The sequence below is a fragment of the Dermacentor andersoni genome, chromosome 3 (assembly GCF_023375885.2).
Source record: "Dermacentor andersoni chromosome 3, qqDerAnde1_hic_scaffold, whole genome shotgun sequence".
Lineage (NCBI taxonomy): Eukaryota > Metazoa > Arthropoda > Arachnida > Ixodida > Ixodidae > Dermacentor > Dermacentor andersoni.
Window position 1 is genome coordinate 193,023,702 of NC_092816.1, and position 23,233 is coordinate 193,046,934.

Here is a 23,233-nt window from a genome sequence, read left to right on the forward strand (position 1 = left end):
GACCGCCGTGGCCGGGATTAGATCCCGAGAGCTCGTGCTTAGCAACCGAACAGCATAGTCACTAAGCAACCACGGCGCGTGGCGTCTACTTCTATTCGTTCCTTTCTATGTCGGTGTTCCGAAAGTTCTACTGCTACAATCCTCGAAGAACGAACCAACAAGCTCAGTTAAAAACCCTTTTGTTGTTGTAAAGTTGACAGACCACCCATGCGGTCACACGACTCGCCGGCAGCATCATAGCAAAAATTATCTTTTTATCATCTGCTGCGCGGAACCGCCTTCAGCAGGCGCTGTTTGTGGACCTTCACCATGAGATGGCGATGACATGGCAATTACTATGAGCTCTGAAATTCGTCCAGAAAGCATATTGAAAGGTGCAATTATACATCTTGAAACAGCCCCAATCCGAGCAGAGCCGTGCGTCAGCTAATTACCGGTGCCAGGAGGGGCTTACTTCGACGACGGGTCATTCCAGTGCACCTTCCAGGGTGTTCTGCCTGAAGTCATTGCATTCAATGATCATTTCGAGAGGAGCTCTCCCTCGAACCGCTAAGACAGTGAGCCTCGTGTCCCCTTTTCACTTTGTTATCGCGAGGTGCACGCCAGCTGATAGGCTGATTATTTCCCCTCGAATGCGGCGTCCTATGACGGCTTCGAACTCATCCTGAAACTTGGCACCGAACTGAGGGGACGAAGGGCCGTACAAGGACGAGCGCTTTCTATGAACTGGTTTTATTTTTTAGAGACATCGGACTTTATTACCGTACAAATATGCGCAGTATATCTCAGGATTCCATCAAAAGACCACGTGGCGGTCACGCGAATCGTCAGGAATTTATCGATACGATTAAAGTAGCCACATATCTTTATCTAGCAGTGCATGTGTGACTCACACAATCTTCTTTTTGCGGTGAAATGTGAAACTCTTCTACCATTTTCGTCAATGTTTCATTACAGTGCCTGAATAGAATGGAAGTGTTGTCAAAGCAGGGTGTGCACACACACTCGTTAAAATGCAGGGTGAAATGTGTGCCAGTGCATCCTTTTAAAACTTCAACAAGTGTTCGCTTAATCCTCGTATCCTCGCTTAATCCTTAATCGACGCACACGGGTCCGCACGGTACAGGTGTCGTATATACCACATTCTTTATGCATTCGAGAAACTGGTACTTGTGCCTTATACTAGTCATTGTTAAGATCATTCTTGCTTCAAATTTTTGTTCTAGCTTGGAACAAGCATTTCCTATATTGTTTTCTTGCCCCCCCCCCCTCCCTCTAAAAAAATACATTTTGTCAGTAGTTTCCTGCTAGTTCTTTTATTCTCTGGGAGAGGCCATGTACATAAGGAGTTGTAGATACCCTTGAATGTTCTTCATTCTGCCTTCTTTTCTCCGTAGTTGGTTCCTTTTGTTGATTTAGCTTCTTGATTAGTCTGCCACAAGATGCCTGCAATACTGTGTGTGGATAAACATCATCCTGCAATCGGGCAACCTGTTGACTGAATGCCTGGTTCACGAAGTGAAATCAAGAACTCAATAGCGCATACCGAAAGCAAGCAACCACTAAAGCACTCTTGACTAGCCTAGAATGACCAGAGGGGTAGTTCTGAAGTGGCTTTCCGGACCGGGGTCAGAAGGACCAGCAAATATGATTTTGCTGAAATTTTAACTTTACATATCTAGGTTGTTGTCAACAGATGCTTCCGAAGTGAATGTCAGCCCTTTGCCCAATAAAACTAAGGTATCTAGCACCCCTTCCTGAAAGCGTCTCTGTCTACGTTGGAAGCCAAAATTAAATACTCGTCTACATGTCTATACAGCTTTGTAACTACACCATCTATTGCTCTGGCCATCGCTCTGTCCACGCTACTCAGAAAAATGGTGATGTTGGAAGAGCTGTTGCTGCCTTTGTGGTGTCTATAAATTGCAGACAATTCGCGTGATCGCTGTGTGCGCCCTAGGTGGAATCCTGCGACGTATTACGCAGATCTGTACTGTGTTAAAGTCTGATGTTCCCGGAAACATAAAATCAGTTGTCGGGAAACGCTTGTTCTTGTTTGTCTTTCTTTGTCCCCGTTTGTTTAGGACAGATTTTCACGCTGAAGCAATTCCAACTAGGCAGGCTCACAGTGAGGCTCCCAACTCCAACTTGTCCCAAAATGGTATCGCAGATTTCGCTGATATAGACATCTTGGATAGACGAATGCTCTTTAAGAGGATAACCTAGCTGTACCGATGAGTGTTCCAGAATAACCCTTCAAATATATGTGCGCCAGAATGGTCCAATTAACTTAGGCGCTCCAAAAGCCTCCTAGAGATAAGTAAAACAAACCCTTTATAGATGCTTCTTTCTCTCCGCTTCGGATTTGTCAATAGCTAGCCGCTCGCTGCATGAAGAGACGGATAAGGGCGTAAGCTCAAAGCGTCACACGCCCCGGTAGCGCAGGACAGCCAACTTGTGCGGCGTCCTGGTGGCCTACGCAAGTGAGCCCTTAGAGTGACGCCTAAGTCATATCGGAGTCTTCTAACAATGTTTGTAAAGAAAGTGTTTCAGTTCACCTTTATTAAAGTACGCACATCTAAAGCTAAAGAAGCTCCAAACAAAAACAAAAGAAACGTGGTTTGGTGCTTGAACATGGATAGAGCACCGGCGCTGCCGCCTGCTCGTCTGCCTTTATGCCTCTCGGATCTCCAGCTGCCTGTCTGAGATGAGATTTGTTCGTAAAACTTTGAGAGCCGAGTACTTTTGTTTAGAGTGTACATAGACAAGCTTCCAATGAAATGTAACGTAGGATTCATGTGGAAAACAATTCAAAACACAACTGCTTATGATTTGAAAGTCACTTTTATTTCGCTGCTGTAGAAACCGGCTGTGTTACAGAAAAGAAGGAGTTACAACTTCCAAGACTAAGGGCATTCGTGCTTTGTGTACGTCCTCAACGAGAGTGTGACGTTGAAATGAGAATTGACATTTATTCATCACGCGTATTGGTCTTTGCTGTACTGATTGTGCATTAGGACACTAATGCATATGACTTCGCACTACATTTACTACTATAGCTGCTCCCGAACTATTCTGGAACATTTGTTACTAATGGTGAGCTACAGAAAATTTGGCAAGCACAGCCAGTAATTGGCTAAAACCATGAGCAAAGCAAACGGCATAGAATATCTTCCGGTCGGTACATCAGCGGCACTTGAGCTCGCGTTGCCCACAACATAATGACCGTTTGTGATTTTAACCGGCGTACTCTCGTTTTCGGTCGGAGGATGCGTCGCACTTGCCGCAGCAGAGCTTGTCAGAGGAGCATTTATTACCTCCACGGACATTGAAGTTTCGCTTGGTTTAGTAACCTTTTCAGAGTATTTTGTAGTTGTGGCTTCAGGAGGCGCTGTGCTATCAGGCACAGACGGTTTGGTTCTATTAAACCACTTATTTCCAGCACTACGGAGCGCCTGAATAATCGATCCAACATGAGCCGCAGAGAAATTGCTGAGGGCATTTCCGTGGGATGTTTGTTTTCTCATCGAATTTGTCGAGGCTGCTCCATTATTAGTATTTTCTGTTTGGCTTAAATGTTCCGCAGTTGTACTAGCAGCTGTTATTTCAGTGTTCGAAGTAGGCGTGCCTCCCGTCGTGGCCACTTTGGATGATGAAAGTGCACTGTCACCTGGAATAGTGATATATGTTGGCACACTAGGTGGAAATAGCGCCTGAGTCTTTGGCACATGGATTTTTATTGAATCGTTGTCAAGATTTCGTGAGCTGTCACCAGATTGGCCATTGTTCTCGGTAGGCGCGGTTGTATGAATGCCGCTAGTTGCTTTCCCATCTGTGTGTATATTTCCATGTGCCATTCCTGGGATGCTTGACGCCGACGTGGAAGCACTTGCTGCTACAGAACGTATAGAGTCTATCTTATTTTTGTCCAGAAAGGCTCCATCTGGGGTTGGCTGACCGCTGTGCAGTATAAAAGATGGAGGTGGAGGCCCGCCACTGTTTGTGTACACGCTATGAGTGTAGCTTTTAGGCTGTGTCCCCGTTTTTGAGGTGCTCTTCGCTGGACTGCTTTCTGGAGACATACTTTGCGCGGTAACCGTTTCGTTGTGTGACGAAGAGCTTGTTGTTTTATTGAATACATTTGGTTCTTCTCCTTTGGTCACTGTCTTCAGTTGTGCAACCTCGTGGGTAGGCGTCGATGCATCACTGCTACTTAATGACAGCGTCGAGATAGTTTTCGTTACCTTTGAATGGTCAAGTTGCGCGAGAGACGTGTGTGGTACTCCAGTAAGGGCCGTTGATTTCACGTTCAATTCCGGAGAAAAAGCAGTGGAGATCGCGCTGAAATGTTTGGTTGCTTGAGCACCCTTCACGTGGACACCTGGAATAGTGCGCCAAAAGGAAAGGATAACGTGAATGAATGAATGTGTGAGAAATTCCATTTTGGTCAGCTTCGTGCCATTATGAGCACATAATAAGAACGCGCGGCCTCATTGCGCTAAACGTTTGTCTAAAGGCGAGTTTAAATCCGGGCATAAGAGCGCTTATTAAATATTCAGTTTTTATGCGAATATGACGATGAGTGCTTGAGGCTGAAAAGGCTTCCCACGTAGATTTTAGAGAAGCCATAGACAGCTATCACGGCGAACTAACATAATTTATTTCTTCTATGTCAGGAAACAAATCTGTTGTAGAGAAGTGGCTCTGTAGGCGACAAAACGACGGAAGCGTCAAGCATCAATGGCACCGTTCGCTTTGAGAACAGTGTACCAGAACTCGTGGCGTATAAACTACCTTCCAGAACTTGCTAACTGTAGCTAATCGTCAATAGGGCAGTTAGCTAGGTTGCGTTCGAGCCTTAAGATGAAGTTTGATTTTAAGCTTTTTATTCAGTACTGTATGGCACTATGTCTGGACGCAGTTCATCGTGTTCCATTTTCTTTTGCCGTGGCCTCGACTCTGTGCGGAACTGTTATGCATAGGTCAAATTTGTACGTAAGCAAATACATGCGTTTAATAGTTTGCAATCAGTTGCACTTCTTGGTAGTTTTGTTATTTGGCAATTACCTTGTTTATTCGGTAGCGCCCACTATAGCTAAATTACTTCTTTTAATAATAAATTATGTTGAATCAGTTTAATCTGTTACTTTATTGGCGAAACAACGTGTAACAGGCAACGCAGTTTTAATCAACTCAGACAGAAAAAATTTTATTTAATTGACGTGGAGTGGAAGTCGTCAGAATATGGCAGGAATATAAAAATAGGCGTGATCACGAGAAGAAAATTTATAGAACAAACATGCCTTGGAGGGCATACATCAGGCATAACCAAATCATTATTGGAAGCTAACCAATTTCGTCGAAAAGGAAAGGGTAGATTCAGTGAATTCTACCCATGCTAACACATTAGGCAGAAACTTAAAGGTTAACAAAAGCTCGAGAACAATTTAAAGACCGCTGAATAGCAATATAAGGAAAATGTAGGGTTGGACTTGAAGAAGCACGAAGACAGCGGAGTGTATCAGAGAGCAAACGGCGATACCTGATCTCTACTTTACACTACGAGAAAGGAAATGGACATGGGCAGGCCATGTAATGCGTAGGGCAGACAACCAGTGAACAAATACAATTACACACTGGGTTCTAAGGAAAGGAAAGTGCAGTCGAGGACGGCAGAAAATCAGGTGGAGTGATGAAATTAAGACATTTGCGGGCAGAAACTCGATTCACCTAGCGCAAGCCAACGGTAATTGTAGATCCCTGGAGAGGCCTCCGTCCTGCAGTGGATATGAAAACATGCTGCTGCTACTGCTGATGGTGATAGAAAATGACCATCATATGCAATTCACACACTAAAGGTTTCTGAAATATGCACATCAGTGATCAGCTTTAAACAATCAGCGGCATGCAGGTTTTGACACCTGTCTGGGAAACCGTTTTCAGTGGCCTTCATAGGTGGTGGCAGCTCTTGCTCAAATCTCAGCTTAATGCAGTCTATGTCTTCTCCATTATAGACAGCAATGTGTGTCCGTTGAACGTGCAGTTCCCAATGTGTAAAGTGTAGGAGACAAATACACCTTATTTTGCAAATGTAACACACCAAGATCATTTTGAGGGATTAATACAATGCAGCGTTGTTTTAAACCATTTAACAGATTTGGTAACTCTGTGGAAGAACGTGAAGAGGAAACAACATTATTGACGAGAAATTGCAGGGCTTTGCCGACAGCCGTTTGCGTGCGGCAACCTCCTCCGCCCAGGCATTGATCGCTTTTTTTATTTTTTCTTCGGGGGGTCTCCCATGTCGTTTCTGAGGGAGCTGGCAGTAGCTCTCCGGCTGGGGCGAGACCCTCACATTCCCAGAGGATGTGGCTTTGGTTCGCTACGGCGTTGTCGCAGTTTTTGCTTATTGGGTTAACCTCTCCGTTTGTGAAGATCGCTAAGCGATGAGGAGTCATAAGGCAGTCATCTTAAATACGGGGGAGGACAGTGGCGTGCGCTCTCGTGAGGTTTCTGCGACGTGTAAAGTATACTCTACTGTCCTCATCATATATTTTAATAAGTTCGTTGTAGGAAGTCACTACTTTTCCTCTCGGGGGGGGGCGGGGGGGGCGGGGGGGGTCCTGTTTAACCGAGAGCGCAACCCGGTTTGTCAACCGTCGGGCCACGTTATACGCTTCCTCTGCGTCGGGATTTCCCAAGTGAGCAGGGACCCAGGCAAATGGAAGGTGTACACCTGCTGAGACCGTTACAATTCATCGTTTAAGTGCTAAGTGGCTAAGAACTCGGAGTGAAGGTGCCGGTGAGGTTGAGGCCCACTAGTCGACAAATTGAAATTGCGGTTCTATGGCTCCATATCAAAGGCTAATTGCGGCATTTATGCCAGTAGATCGCCTATCGTATGAATGATTTTTTCAGTTTTTCATTGGCCCCATCGCGGTGCGCCTTCCCGCTGCCCGAGCAACACTGAAGCGACCCACGTGAGAGCATCGCAGCCTCTAGTAAACACAATAACTTGCCTCCATTGTGCACACTGAGGGAAGTTTCAGTGTCTTTTCTGCAGGGTACGCAGAGCTGCAGAGGACGCACTTAAAGAACCAGGAGAAGCTCTTTATTTACTTTATGTGTGCAATGGCAATAAAAGTAGGGAAGGAAGTAAAGTGTAAGTGATTAAATCACTTTTTAGTAATTGCTCAATTACTTTCATGGGGCAATAATTGGTCATTGTAATGATTTGTCATTTTGAATGAGGTACTATTAGACACTTTTCTGTCACCTGTACAAGTCTGAAGCCTGTTCAAAGCAGAAGCTAAAGCACCGGATAGCATGTCCACCCAGCATGCCTAGCGCAGCGTAGAATAATGTTAAATCACTCCTTAGTGGCAGGTCTCTTGAACAGCGGAACAGTGTGCGACACCTTATCTAGTGAGTCTCTACGAAAATCAGCGATCACTTGAAATGAAGTACAGATTCCTCATTTACACCACGAAACTCCAGTGAAGAGCGAGAAGGGAAGACACGAGCGCTATTTTTCAACTGAATGTCTATATGTAAACGGCACACGTTTGCAATAAAAAGTAACAAAGACTCATCCGCCGCGATGGCGCAGCGGCTATGGTGCTGCGCTGCTAAGCGCGAGGTCGCGGCGGTTGCATTTCCCTGGGGTCGAAATGCAAAACGCTCGTGTCCCGTGCATTGGGGGCACGTTAGAGATCCCCTGGTGGTCAAAATTAATTCTGAGTATCCACTACAACTTGCCTCATAATCAAATTCGGGTTTTGAACGCAAGACCCCAGAATTCGATTCGACTCAAAGAAATAAGAAAAAGAAGGCGCTCTTCAAAGTCTGTTGACAAAATAGAGGTCACAAGGGCAAGATGGGGTCGTCAATAAAGACGAACTATTGATTACTTAGGACGATTGACGAATGCATTAAACAAGGCTGCACAAGCTTTTTTTTTTTCAATTTCGGTAGTTCCTCACCCGTGCGCATCGTGAGAATTGAAACGGTTACAAAGTGTGGTGAACAGACGTATTACCAACAACGACTTCATAAATGAGAGGTAAGTGTGCTTTTTAATTAATTCAATTGTTTCTTCGGGCGGACATAATAAGATAGCGCCTGTAATGTCCAGCGGCCTATGGACGTTTGGCCGGAAGACAGTGACACCTTCAAAACGTCATCATAATCATCAGCATGGTTACGCGCACTGCAGGGCAAAGATCTCTGCCATACTTCTCCAACTACCCCGGTCATGTGGCCATGTTGTCCCTGCAAACTTCTTAATCTCATCCGCCCACATAAATTTCTCCCGCCCCTGCAACGCTTCCCTTCCCTTGGAATCCAGTCCGTAATCCTTAATGACCACCGGTTATCTTCCCTCCTCATTACATGTCCTGCCCATGCCCATTTCTTTTTTTTTATTTCAACTAAGATGTCATTAACTCGCGTTTGTTCCCTCACCCAGTCTGCTCTCTTGTTATCCCTTAACGTTACACCCGTCATGCTTTCTTCCATAGCTCGTTGCGTCGTCCTCAATTCAAGTAGAACCCTTTTCGTAAGCCTCCAGGATTCTGCCCCGTACGTGAGTACTGGTAAGACACAGCTATTATACACTTTACTCTTGAGGGATAATGATTCATGATCTGAGAATGCCTGCCAAATACACCCCAGCCCATTCTTATTCTTCTGATTATTTCAGTCTCATGATCCAGATCCGCGGTCGCTACCTGCCCTAAGTAGATGCATTCCCTTACCACTTCCCGTGCCTCGCTACCTATCGTAAACTGCTTTTCTATTCCGAGACTGTTAAACATTACTATAGTTTTCTGCAGATTAATTTTTAGAGCCACCCTTCTGCTTTACCTGTCCAGGTCAATGAGCATGCATTGCAATTGGTCCCCTGAGTTACTAAGCAAGGCAATATCATCAGCGAATCGCAAGTTACTAAGGTGTTCTCCATTAACTCTTATCCCCAATTCTTCCCAATCCAGGTCTCTTAATACCTCCCGTAAACATGCCGCGAATAGCTTTGGAGAGATCGTTTATTCCTGCCTGACGCCTTCCTTTATTGGAATTTTGTTGCTCTCTTTATGGAGGACTACGGTGGCTGTGCAGCCACTATAGATATCTTTCAGTATTTTTACAGACGGGTCGTCTACACCCTGATTCCGTAATGCCTCCATGACTAGTGAGGTTTCGACTAAATCGAATGCTTTCTCGTAATCAATGAAAGCTATATATAAGGGTTGATTATATTCAGCAGACTTCTCTGTCACCTGGTTGATAGTGTGGATATGGTCTATTGTTGAGTAGCCTTTACGAAATCCTGCCTGCTCCTTTGTTTGACAAAAGTCTAAGGTGTTCCTCATTCTATTTGTGATTAGCTTAGTAAATATTTTGTAGGCAACAGGCAGTAAGCTGATAGGTCTATAATGTTTCGAGTCTTTGGCGTCGCCTTTCTTATGGATTAGGGTTATGTTGGCGTTCTTCCAGGATTCCGGTACGCTCGAGGTCATGAGGCATTGGGTATACAGGGTGGCCAGTTTTTCGAGAACAATCTGCCCACCATCCTTCAACAAATTTGTTGTTACCTGAGCATCTCCAGCTCCCTTCCCTCTTCGCATAGCTCGCAAGGCTTTCTTTACTTCTTCCGGCGTTACATGTGGCATTTCGAATTCCTCTAGACTATTCTCTCTTCCATTATCGTCGTTAGTGCCACTGGTACTGTATAAATCTCTATAGAACTCCTCAGCCACTTGAACTATCTCATCCATATAAGTAATTATATTGTTACGTAGGAAGACGCAGACGAAAAGCTATGTACAAGTATATTTACAAGAAAATACGCTGCGCTTGGCCAAGAGGCAACAGCCCGCGCTAGCTTAATTCTCATCGTCGTCGTCTTCGCACTGCTCGCCTTTTCGTGATCGCACATATTGTTCCGTAGCATTACCCCCGGCTGCAAAAGCGCCGTCCCAGAGCGACTAAAGATCGGACTCGGAAGCAGTGTAGTAGGCCTTGAGCCTACTGACATGCACGACATCACTTGATGCCAGAAGAGAGGACGAGGTTGAACCCACAGGAGCAATTTCGTAAGTCACAGGCGTCACCTGGCGCAGCACGCGGTAGGGCCCTGTGTATCGCGAAAGGAGCTTCTCTGAAAGTCCGACGTGACGGGAGGGCGACCACAGGAGCACGAGCGCGCCAGGCGAAAACTATACGTCACGATGGCGGGCGTTGTAATGACACTGCTGAGTGTGAGGCCGTCAGTCGAGCACGGGCAAGCTGGCGTGCATGGTCGGCGAGAGCGATGGCGTCGCGTGCATGCTCGCTTCTTGAGATCGCAGCAGGAGGAAGTGCTGTGTCTAGGGGCAAGGTAGGTTCACGACCGTACAGTAGATAAAATGGAGAAAATCCGGCGATGTCGTGCCGGGAAGAATTGTACGCAAATGTTACGTAAGGAAGGGCAATGTCCCAGTTGTGGTGGTCTTTGGAATCGTACTTGGACAGCATATCGGTAAGAGTACGGTTTAACCGCTCTGTCAGGCCATTGCTTTGAGGATGGTATGAGGTAGTCAGTTTGTGTTGAATGGAGCAGGAACGCACAATGTCAGCGATAAATTTCGAGAGGAAGTTTCGACCACGGTCAGTAAGCAGCTGTCGCGGGGCGCCATGAAGCAAGATAATGTCGCGCAAGAGAAAGTCCGCGACGTCAGTGGCGCAACTGGTAGGGAGAGCCCGAGTGATAGCGTATCGGGTGGCATAATCAGTCGCGACGACTACCCATTTGTTCCCAGAGGATGACGTGGGAAAGGGGCCGAGCAGGTCTAATCCAACACGAAAGAACGGTTCTACAGGGACGGTGATCGGCTGGAGATGACCGCGAGGTAGCACCTGAGGTGCTTTCCGACGCTGGCAGGGATCACAGGCAGCAACATAGCGTCGAACGGAGCGAGCGAGACCAGGCCAATAGAAGCGGCGGCGGACGCGGTCGTACGTGCGGGTTACCCGAAGATGTCCTGCAGTGGGTGCGTCATGCATCTTAAAGAGCACAGTCTGTCGTAGATGTTTTGGCACGACAAGAAGAAGATCAGAGCCGTCAGGGAGGAAGTTCCTTCGATACAGAATGCCGCCCTGGAGGACATATCGGCGAACGGATGCGTCGGTAGGTGTTGAGCGCAGACGCTCGATAAGTGCTCGCAGCGATAGGTCTCGGTACTGCTCATCGGCGATGTTAGCGAAGGCAGACACAGAGAAAATGCCGTCGGCGGTACTACAGTCGGCGTCGTCAGGCTCGTCGACCGGGTAGTGAGACAGGCAGTCAGCGTCCTTGTGTAGACGGCCAGATTTATAGGTGACAGTATAGGAATATTCTTGGAGGCGTAAGGCCCAGCGACCAAGTCTTCCTCTAGGATCTTTCAGTGAGCATAACCAGCAAAGCGCGTGATGGTCTGTGACAACGGAAATGGGTCGGCCATATAAGAAGAAGCGGAATTTCGCAACCGCCCAAACTAGAGCCAGACACTCACGCTCAGTGATGGAATAGTTGAGCTCCGCGGGTGAGAGGAGCCTGCTGGCGTAAGCGATAACACGGTCGTGGCCATGCTGGCGTTGTGCCAGTACTGCGCCGATTCCGTTTACCGCTGGCATCAGTACGGACTTCGGTAGGCGCAGAAGGATCGAAATGGGCCAGAACGGGAGGCGTTGTGAGAATGTCGATTAGTAGTGAGAATGCAGAGGCCTCGTTATCGCCCCACTGGAAAGGTGCGTCTTTTTTCAAAAGCTTGGTTAGTGGTCGTGCTATGGCGGCGAAATTTCTCACGAAACGGCGGAAGTACGAACAAAGGCCGATGAAGCTGCGCACATCCTTGACACACTTCGGAACAGGGAAGTGCGCAACAGCATGGATCTTGCCTGGGTCCGGTTGCACTCCGTTCGCGTCAACGAGATGTCCAAGGACGGTAATCTGGCGACGGCCGAATTGACACTTCGATGCGCAGAGTTGCAGACCGGCTCGACGAAAAACGTCCAGGACTGCTGAGAGGCGCTCGAGGTGCGTAGCGAACGTTGGGGAGAATACTATAACGTCGTCCAAGTAGCACAGGCACGTGGACCATTTGAAACCGTGAAGAAGGGAGTCCATCATGCGTTCAAAAGTGGCAGGGGCGTTACATAGACCGAACGGCATCACTTTGAATTGATAAAGACCGTCGGGTGTTACAAAAGCAGTTTTCTCGCGGTCGGGATCGTCCACGGCAATCTGCCAGTAGCCGGAGCGAAGATCAATACAGGAGAAATAGCGAGCACCGTGGAGGCAGTCAAGGGCGTCATCAATCCGAGGTAGGGGATACACGTTCTTTTTGGTAACCCTGTTAAGGTGCCGATAGTCCACGCAAAAGCGCCATGAGCCATCGTTCTTTTCGACCAGTACAACAGGTGACGCCCATGGACTATATGATGGTTCAATAATGTTCTTGGCAAGCATTTTGCGAACTTCTGCGTGAATAACTTGACGCTCAGCTGGTGACACTCGATACGGGCGGCGATGAATAGGAGGGGCATCGCCGGTATTAATGCGATGTTTGACAGCTGTAGTTTGGGCCAAAGGACGATCGTTAAAGTCAAAAATATCGTGGTAGGAAAACAGAACGCGGTAGAGTTCACGAGCGTGCTCGGACGGCTAGTCAGGCGCAATCACTTTCTGTAAGTCAGCGATGGTACAATTTGCCGACTGCGATGGTAGAGGAGCATCGGATGAAGTGTCGTCTACTGCAATGGATGCTACTGAGTGATCCGCGAATGAGCAAAGCTGGGCCAGAGACATCCCGCGTGGCAGCACTTGTGTCGTCAAGCCAAAGTTGACCACTGGCAGGCAGACGCAATTCGCCGTAATAGATAAAATTGTATGAGGTACTGTGATCCCGTGTGTAAGGAGGACGTCTTGCATAGGAGCCGCGATGTAGTGACCGTCGGGGACTGGTGGGGAAGACACTAGGTCAACGTAGGTCAGTGCCGAAGGTAGCAAGCGAACGAAGTCGACGGAACTGAGGCGACTGGGGTGTGGTTCAGCAGGATCCAGAACAGGCAGGTCAAGGCGGAGAGTACTGGCGGAACAATCGATGTGAGCAGAATGTGCGGAGAGGAAGTCTAAGCCGAGGATGATGTCATGGGGACAGTGGGCGATGACTGTGAATAGCACGATTGTTGAGCAATCGGCGAAGGAGACGCGGGCGGTACACATACCAATTACGGGGGCTGTTCCGCCATCGGCGACACGGACAACAGGTGTCGTGGCGGGCGTGATAATTTTCTTGAGCCGGTTACGAAGGTCAGCGCTCATTATGGACAAATGCGCCCCAGTGTCTATGAGTGCAGACACAGAAACACCGTCGACTTGCACGTCAAGAAGGTTCAGATGAGTGGGCAACGTCAGTAGAGGATTAGGCGGCGTAGGGAGCAATGCAGCGTCACCTCGAGGCGCTGCATCGTCTAGTTTTCCGGCTGGGAGCGGCGTCCGAAGGGAGTTGGCGAATAGGAGCGACGGGGCTGGGGACCGTAGAGTTTGCCGAACAAGTCCCGAAGCTGTGCCTTAAGTGAATCCCAACTGGTGAGCTCATCTTCGTGCGTGCGATACCAAACTCTAGGTGTGCCACCGAGGTAAAAGACTACGTTGGCGAGCATAATAGTAGGGTCCTACCGGTTATTGCGGCTGACGTGTTCATATAGGCTGATCCAGTCATCGACGTCTTCCCCATCTTTGCCCGAGAATACGCCAGGATCACGGGGAGCGGGGAGAGTGATGTAGGTCGTCGAAGTGGCAGCAGGTGTCGGAGCCGGGGGAGTCCGGTTGTCGTCGCCGGGAGCCATGAAGGAAGGCTCGACGTACCGTCCACTGCGAAGCTCCGTGACGAGGTACAGGGAACGTCCACCTCCACCAGATATGTTACGTAGGAAGACGCAGACGAAAAGCTATGTACAAGTATATTTACAAGAAAATACGCTGCGCTTGGCCAAGAGGCAACAGCCCGCGCTAGCTTCTCATCGTCGTCGTCTTCGCACTGCTCGCCTTTTCGTGATCGCACATATTGTTCCGTAGCACTATTGCTGGATTTGTCTTTTAACGTCTCCTACCTCCTTAACCTCCTATATAAATACAACAATCCAACCTCCTTCAAAACGACACTTGCAACGCTCAATAAGCTTGTTGTTGTTGTGGTTGGGTGCAAAGAACTTTTTTTTATAATGCCCCGTTGTGGCTGGTGGTGAAGAAACAAGCACTGTCGGATGATAAGTGAAGAATATGCTTTTTAATGGGCGAACGTAATACGCCGAATAATGCTTGATTAAAACTGTAATGCGGTGAAAAACAGTCATCAACAAGAAGCGAAAAAATGTAAAAAAAAATCTAATTGTGGGGTCTTACGTGCCAAAACAACGATCCGATAATGAGGCGCGCCGTAGTGGGAGACTCCGGAAGTTTGGACCACCTGGGGTTCCTTAACGTGCTCTGAATTCTAAGTACACGGGTGTTTTCGCATTTCGCCTCCATCGAAAGGCGGCCTCCGTGGTCGGAATTCGGTCCCGTGACCTCGTGCTTATCAGCCCGACCCCATAGACACTATGGCACCGCAGCGGGTCGAAATAATATATGGCTGACAATATAATATATCTTAAATCAATTCTTATTTGTTGCATCATAGTATTTCGTATGCACTCAAGCTGCACGAATCCATTTTACAAGTATACTTTGTTCGTTAACATTTCTATTAAAAGCCGCCTGAGGGTGATAATCGTCTCCTGCCTTTTGAGGTGCTGTTAAGGAAGAGATAGGTATTAAGTATGAAAAATCTGAGTTTCCAAAAAGCTAATTAAGAAGAATCACTAGTAAAAGTTTTTAGCTTTCACTTGAGTGCACAAGCTGCAATCACGAAACAGTGACCGTTCAGTAGGGAAACTGTATTTGTTTAGCAGACCACACATGTGATGTAAAACAAATAAAATGTACAATTATGGTTCAGAGAGCTGCCTATGCAAAGTGAAAATGAAGCCTTAGGTATCATGGGTGCAGAACTGTTTGCTGCTAGCACATACAATTTTGCAGTCCCGGGCGATAATCCTCGCCATGTGCAGTGATAACGTAGCTTCAGTTTTATTTGACATTTCCTTTCTCGCGTTCAAATAAAAGAGAGGCAGAACAGAAAAAAAATTGAGATCCCTTCCAGCCTGTGAAGAGGGAAGCGCATCGAAGCTTCAGCTATGGCTGGTTTTGCTATCCAGGGCTTTTCCTATGTTGCGGATTTGCCATGTAGAATTTTAATATTATGAGTTTAATATAGGGCGAATAATGAGACATCTACTCAAAGATCCTGGCTGTCATCATTTATTTCGTGGCCATTGCAATCACTGTCTTCTGATGCCTGTGGTACAAGGCAAGTGGTTGCACTTGCACTGTGTTAATGTTCTTCCCGAAGGCTACGCCGACGCACCATCGATGACGAATGGTGGGTACGGTGACATCGGTGAAAAACTTGAGGCCAAAGCGCTCTAACAACATGAAGATGAGTATCCACGTCCCGTTGAGTCTGCCCATATCGACATTGAAGCCTCCCACGATGACGATGGATGTATTGTCGGCGGGCTTAAGCTTCTTGCTGGTGCGCCATACAGGTGGCCGCCGAAGAGAGCGCGCCCGGTACTGCGCAATGTCGGGAGAGGGACGGCGCTCGTGGCGAGGATTGTACATAACTTGAAAAACAGGGGTTAGCGGTGAAGAGGAGTATAAATTGTTAGTCTATGCCCATGTGGACATGGTCCGCCAGAACCAAGCCATGAACAGCTTCGCAGTAAAAGGGAAGTATGATCGCACAGTGCGGTCAAACTGGACGTGCGCGCCCGACAGTAGAGAGTTATAGCTCAGCGGGCCATCGTAGACGCGACTGCGCATGTGCGGTACGCTGGGGCGACCAGCGCTTTTATGCAGCACTTCGCTCGCTCCCTCTATTCTCTCCCCAGCGGAGCACGCGCAGCGGACCAACGTAGCTGCGAAGGGAATGGGGACCGTGCGCATGAACGCCAGTGACATCTCGTCGGCGTCGTCTTCAGACGTGGCGCTGGCTCACCTGCAGACGAAAAAGCCACGGAGGTATTGCACAACGGAGGAGGACTTGTGTGTCGTGGGAGAGGCTTCACAAACAAGTCGTTTGGCGGCGATTGCAAGCGAATGACCGCGATCGAGAACCTCAAGTGAGCGCACGGATCTTTTCCCAGTAACTGCAACCTTGTTCGACAGCTGGAGCAGCAAAGCGCTCCGCTCGACCGAGTGAGGGATGGCTGAACTAAAGCTCTCCCTTTCGTGCGGCGCTTCGCTGCTCTCTCCGCTCGCCCGCTGGGCGCTCTGGCCCGTAAATCCGCTGAGCAATAACTCAAGTGCGAACGTCACAGGTTCTACAGTGACGTTTGCGCTTGAGAGCCAAGGGAACCAGTTTGTAATAGAAGCGTAGGACCGGTTTCACTACATAAAGAAATGCCAGCGTCATGAGGAAATGACGAAAATAGTTGAGATGCCCTGCGTTGATCGCGCATGTTTCTGCATGATGCTCGCGTTAATCAGGCGAACATGTTGCGCCTAGCGTTAACTCATCATGGTATTGTAATGATTGAAATGTGAAGCTGCACAAGCTTGGAACACAGCAGTTGATTCGGCAGACGCAAGTACATATGTAGACACTTCGAGTAGTGCAAACACTTCTGAGTTGTTGAATCGGCAGCTACGTACTGCTGCACACACGCAAACGCATCGTCTTGAGCGTGTATTGGGAAAACCTGTTCATGAGTGAATAGAAATACCTCGCGAAGCGGCTAGATCTGTGCAAGCCGCAGTAGTATTTTTTGCCTGCCGGTACACTAGTCGTGGACGACACAACACTGAAATAAAGCTGTGGCAGGTACATGAACATCGTGTACATCACGCATACATGATTAGCGAGACAAATAGTTCTAAGTTTTGGGCTAGTACTCCACACTAAAAGGAATTTGTCCACCGAACTAGTCTCAAAATGCTTTCAACTAGAAGCAGGCCGCCAGCCCGAAGCGGCAAAACACGTGCGCAGTTACTCGCCGAAAGAGCACAAATATCATCTGGTTCTGCCAGTTCCATAGCGTTCCGTCAGCGCTCCTACCACAGCACACAATAATCAAGCCTTAAATACGGGAAAAATCCACGTGCAAACACCCAACAATTTTATTAATGTCTCACCTCGTGTAACTCATTGGGTGGCCCTGGAGCGAACGGCCAAACTGCGAGGGCGAGCGACGACAGAAAGAGCGAGCCGCGAGGAAGGCAAAAGAAGGAGGGGCTGGGCGAGGAGGAATGTCGCTACCTTTAGTTCTGTTCAGGCGTTTGCTCAGCTCACTTCACTCTAATGTCCCTTCGAACGAGCGAGGGATCGCAGAGTTGAAACTAGTGCGGCGCTACGCTGTCGTCTCTGCTCGCCCGCTGAGCGCGCTAGCCCGTAAATCCGCATAACTCTCTAATGACGATGACTGGACGGCAGGCACTATGCTTTCACTTATGCTCTCCACTGTTCCCGTTTCATTTGAAGCCGGTAGTGCATTCGGAGGGTAAATATAACAGGACTTATACTTTTCAAACACCTGTTTAGTTTTTTTCATTGAAGTACCTCTTTTTTAATTGAACTTGAAAGATATGAACGATCACAACTGAACACTGATTTTATTGACAATTTTTTGCAGTTGGATTGACAGTGAAGAGTTACAGTCAGCGCGATGTCTCGCACCTCAAGGGGAACTACTACGCACGTTTTTCAGATGCCCATATGACCTCGGTATAGCATCATTTGTTTACGAATCAAACTGTCATATAGCGCATTTGTTCTTAGCCAGCTTCAAAATATACGCCTATTCATTTCATTGGATGTGTTAACTGTAGATGGCGAGATACATAACGGAAAAGCGCGTTGAATGTGCTATGACCAGAATAGTAATGAATAATAGCATCGAATTATTGCCGATTGATATACCCGGAACGCTTGACCGCAAGGCGTTTCTTTTGTCTTCATTCCGCAGTTTGGAACTTATGTTTCGAAAAAGGTCTGCAGAGGATCCCTCTAGTGCAGGGCGCTTCACTGTGTCTACTGACGCCGTAACATTGTCTGGCGCTGCAAAGTGCGGAGTGCTGACAGCAGCACTGGTTGTCTGTGCTTCGTGAGCCGAACTTTGCGTTTCATTATTCTGGTTTCCGGAGTACCCCTTAGCTACGGGTTCATAAGGAGGTGCTTCCATTTTTGAACCAGTTTCTTCTGCGAAGCTTCCAATGAACGCTTTATCCACAGTCTTATGGAAGGTTTCACTTATTGATCCATTTTCAGTAGGCGGCGTATATGCCGAGATTGTAGTTTTTGTTGCATGATTTGGTTCGGTAGGGGGTGTGACAGCGAGGACTGAAGTTATGATGCTTGTTTTCGTTTCTTCGGGACCGGTTGCTAGTTTCGGGACCGGATGATCACTGGTATCTGTGCCGAGTGGCGTCTTCGTTTCGTTGACGCCTCCTACCACGCTGCCTTGAATGGATGAAGGAACAACATGGTGTGGTTCCGGTTCCGTTGAACTTACAGGTCTGTTCGTGTCGGTGTAATTAAGTGTTACCGTTGCATTATCTAGAAATTCTCCGTCTGGGTGTTTAATCAGCGGAGCTGTTTCTCTAAGAGAGCCGGGAGTCGTTACTAGATTGGTAACTGCAAGGGGGACGGCTGACATTGTCATATTTCCATGAGGAGAAATTTCCGCAGTGTGACTTAGTCCGACAGTTGGTGTAACAGCAAGGGCTGAATGTAGAGTACTCGTTTTCGTTTCATTGGGAGCGGATGGTGGTTTCGGGACTTGATGAACACTGATATCTGTGCCGAGTGGCATCTTTGTTTCATTGACGCCTCCTACCACACTGCCTCGAATCGATGAAGCAACTTCAAGGTTCGGCTCGTGTTGTGTCGAACTAAGAGGGGCGTGCGGGTCGGTGTGGTTAAGAGTCACTGTTGCGTTACCTACTAATGTAATGCCTGGGTGATTCGTGAGTGGAGCTGTTTCAGTAAGAGGGCCGGAAGTCGTTAGTAGATTGGTAACTGTATGGGGAACGGCCGACTCTGTCGTACTTCCAGGAGGAGAAATTTCCGCAGTTTTACTTAGTCCGACAGTTGGTGTAACAGCAAGGGCTGAATGTAGAGTACTCGTTTTCGTATCATTGGGAGCGGATGGTGGTTGCGGGACTTGATGAACACCGATATCTGTGCCGAGTGGCGTCTTTGTTTCATTGGCGCCTCCTACCACACTGCCTCGAATCGATGAAGCAACTTCAAGGTTCGGCTCTTGTTGTGTCGAACTAAGAGGGGCGTGCGGGTCGGTGCTGTTAAGAGTCACCGTTGCGTTATCTGCAAGTGTAATGCCTGTGTGATTCGTTAGCGGACCTGTTTCTGTAAGAGGGCCGGGGGTCGTTACTAGATTGGTGACTGCAGGGGGGACGGCCGACTCTGTCGTACTTCCAGGAAGAGAAACTTCCGCAGTGTTACCAAGTCCGACAGTTGGTGTAACAGCAAGGGTTGAATGTAGTGTACTTGTTTTCGTATCATTGGGAGCGGATGGCGGTTTGGATATTTGATGAACACTGGTATCTGTGCCGAGTGGCGTCTTTGTTTCATTGACGCCTCCTACCACACTGCTTCGATTCGATGAAGGAACTTCAACGTTCGGCTCGTGTTGTTTCGAACTTAGAGGGGCGTGCGGGTCGGTGTGGTTAAGAGTCACTGTTGCGTTACCTACTAATGTAATGCCTGGGTGATTCGTGAGCGGAGCTGTTTCAGTAAGAGGGCCGGAAGTCGTTAGTAGATTGGTAACTGTATGGGGGACGGCCGACTCTGTCGTACTTCCAGGAGCAGAAATTTCCGCAGTTTTACTTAGTCCGATAGTTGGTGTAACAGCAAGGGCTGAATGCAGAGTACTCGTTTTCGTATCTTTGGGACCGGATGGTGGTTCCGATATTTGATGATCACTGGTATTTGTGTCGAGTGGCGTCTTCGTTTCATTGACGCCTCCTACCACACTGCCTTGAATCGATGAAACAACTTCAAGGTTCGGCTCGTGTTGTGTCGAACTAAGAGGGGCGTGTGGGTCGGTGTGGTTAAGAGTCACCGTTGCGTTATCTGAAAGTGTACCGCCTGTGTGATTCGTTAGCGGACCTGTTTCTGTAAGAGGGCCGGGGGTCGTTACTATATTGGTGACTGCAGGGGGGACGGCCGACTCTGTCATACTTGCATGAGGAGAAACTTCCGCAGTGTGACTAAGTCCGACAGTTGGTGTAACAGCAAGGGCTGAATGTAGAGTACTCGTTTTCGTATCTTTGGGACCGGATGGTGGTTTCGATATTTGATGGTCGCTGGTATTTGTGTCGAGGGGCGTCTTCGTTTTATTGACGCCTCCTACCACACTGCCTTGAATCGATGAAACAACTTCAAGGTTCGGCTCGTGTTGTGTCGAACTAAGAGGGGCGTGCGGGTCGGTGTGGTTAAGAGTCACCGTTGCATTATCTGCAAGTGTACCGCCTGTGTGATTCGTTAGCGGACCTGTTTCTGTAAGAGGGCCGGGGGTCGTTACTATATTGGTGACTGCAGGGGGGACGGCCGACTCTGTCATACTTGCATGAGGAGAAACTTCCGCAGTGTGACTAAGTCCGACAGTTGGTGTAACAGCAAGGGCTGAATGTAGAGTACTCGTTTTCGTATCTTTGGGAGCGGATGGTGGTTTCGGGACTTGATGAACACTGATATCTGTGCCGAGTGGCGTCATTGTTTCATTGACGCCTCCTACCACACTGCTTCGATTCGATGAAGGAACTTCAACGTTCGGCTCGTGTTGTTTCGAACTTAGAGGGGCGTGCGGGTCGGTGTGGTTAAGAGTCACTGTTGCGTTACCTACTAATGTAATGCCTGGGTGATTCGTGAGCGGAGCTGTTTCAGTAAGAGGGCCGGAAGTCGTTAGTAGTTTGGTGACTGTATGGGGGACGGCCGACTTTGTCGTACTTCCAGGAGGAGAAATTTCCGCAGTTTTACTTAGTCCAACAGTTGGTGTAACAGCAAGGGCTGAATGTAGATTACTCGTATTCGTATCATTGGGAGCGGATAGTGGTTTCGGGACTTGATGAACACTGATATCTGTGCCGAGTGGCGTCTTTGTTTCATTGGCGCCTCCTACCACACTGCCTTGAATCGATGAAGGAACTTCAACGTTCGGCTCGTGTTGTTTCGAACTTAGAGGAGCGTGCGGGTCGGTGTGGTTAAGAGTCACTGTTGCGTTACCTACTAATGTAATGCCTGGGTGATTCGTGAGCGGAGCTGTTTCAGTAAGAGGGCCGGAAGTCGTTAGTAGTTTGGTGACTGTATGGGGGACGGCCGACTCTGTCGTACTTCCAGGAGGAGAAATTTCCGCAGTTTGACTTAGTCCGACAGTTGGTGTAACAGCAAGGGCTGAATGTAGATTACCCGTATTCGTATCATTGGGAGCGGATGGTGGTTTCGGGACTTGATGAACACTGATATCTGTGCCGAGTGGCGTCATTGTTTCATTGACGCCTCCTACCACACTGCCTCGAATCGATGAAGCAACCTCAAGTTTCGGCTCTTGTTGTGTCGAACTAAGAGGGGCGTGCGGGTCGGTGTGGTTAAGAGTCACCGTTGCGTTATCTGCAAGTGTAACGCCTGTGTGATTCGTGAGCGGAGCTGTTTCAGTAAGAGGGCCGGAAGTCGTTAGTAGATTGGTAACTGCATGGGGGACTGCCGACTCTGCCGTACTTCCAGGAGGAGAAATTTCGGCAGTTTGACTTAGTCCGACAGTTGGTGTAACAACAAGGGCTGAATGTAGATTACTCGTATTCGTATCATTGGGAGCGGATGGTGGTTTCGGGACTTGATGAACACTGATATCTGTGCCGAGTGGCGTCTTCGTTTCATTGACGCCTCCTACCACACTGCCTTGAATCGATGAAACAACTTCAAGGTCCGGCACGTGTTGTGTCGAACTAAGAGGGGCGTGTGGGTCGGTGTGGTTAAGAGTCACCGTTGCGTTATCTGCAAGTGTAACGCCTGTGTGATTCGTTAGCGGACCTGTTTCTGTAAGAGGGCCGGGGGTCGTTACTATATTGGTGACTGCAGGGGGGACGGCCGACTCTGTCATACTTGCATGAGGAGAAACTTCCGCATTGTGACTAAGTCCGACAGTTGGTGTAACAGCAAGGGCTGAATGTAGAGTACTCGTTTTCGTATCTTTGGGAGCGGATGGTGGTTTCGGGACTTGATGAACACTGATATCTATGCCGAGTGGCGTCTTCGCTTCATTGACGCCTCCTACCACACTGCCTCGAATCGATGAAGGAACTTCAACGTTCGGCTCGTGTTGTGTCGAACTTAGAGGGGCGTGCGGGTCGGTGTGGTTAAGAGTCACCGTTGCGTTACCTACTAATGTAATGCCTGGGTGATTCGTGAGCGGAGCTGTTTCGGTAAGAGGGCCGGGGGTCGTTACTAGATTGGTGACTGCAGGGGGGACGATCGACTCTGTCATACTTTCATGAGGAGAAATTTCCGCATTGTGACTAAGTCCGACAGTTGGTGTAACAGTGAGGGCTGAATGCAGAGTACTCGTTTTCGTATCTTTGGGACCGGATGGTGGTTCCGATATTTGATGATCACTGGTATTTGTGTCGAGTGGCGTCTTCGTTTCATTGACGCCTCCTACCACACTGCCTTGAATTGATGAAACAACTTCAAGGTTCGGCTCGTGTTGTGTCGAACTAAGAGGGGCGTGTGGGTCGGTGTGGTTAAGAATCACCGTTGCGTTATCTGCAAGTGTACCGCCTGTGTGATTCGTTAGCGGACCTGTTTCTGTAAGAGGGCCGGGGGTCGTTACTATATTGGTGACTGCAGGGGGGACGGCCGACTCTGTCATACTTGCATGAGGAGAAACTTCCGCAGTGTGACTAAGTCCGACAGTTGGTGTAACAGCAAGGGCTGAATGTAGAGTACTCGTTTTCGTATCTTTGGGAGCGGATGGTGGTTTCGGGACTTGATGAACACTGATATCTGTGCCGAGTGGCGTCTTCGTTTCATTGACGCCTCCTACCACACTGCCTCGAATCGATGAAGGAACTTCAACGTTCGGCTCGTGTTGTGTC

General features: G+C 48.3%; 1 protein-coding gene across 1 annotated transcript in view; it reads right to left on the reverse strand.

The window, feature by feature from the left end:
* Positions 1–2,825: 2,825 nt before the first annotated feature.
* The window catches only part of LOC126524402 (uncharacterized), an 89,925-nt gene continuing 69,517 nt past the window's right edge, over positions 2,826–23,233 (reverse strand). The window contains exon 5 of the mRNA XM_050172725.2: positions 2,826–4,381. Within this exon, the coding sequence (XP_050028682.1) occupies positions 3,102–4,381 (1,280 nt within the window). The 3' untranslated portion in view covers positions 2,826–3,101. The remainder of the gene's footprint in view (positions 4,382–23,233) is intronic.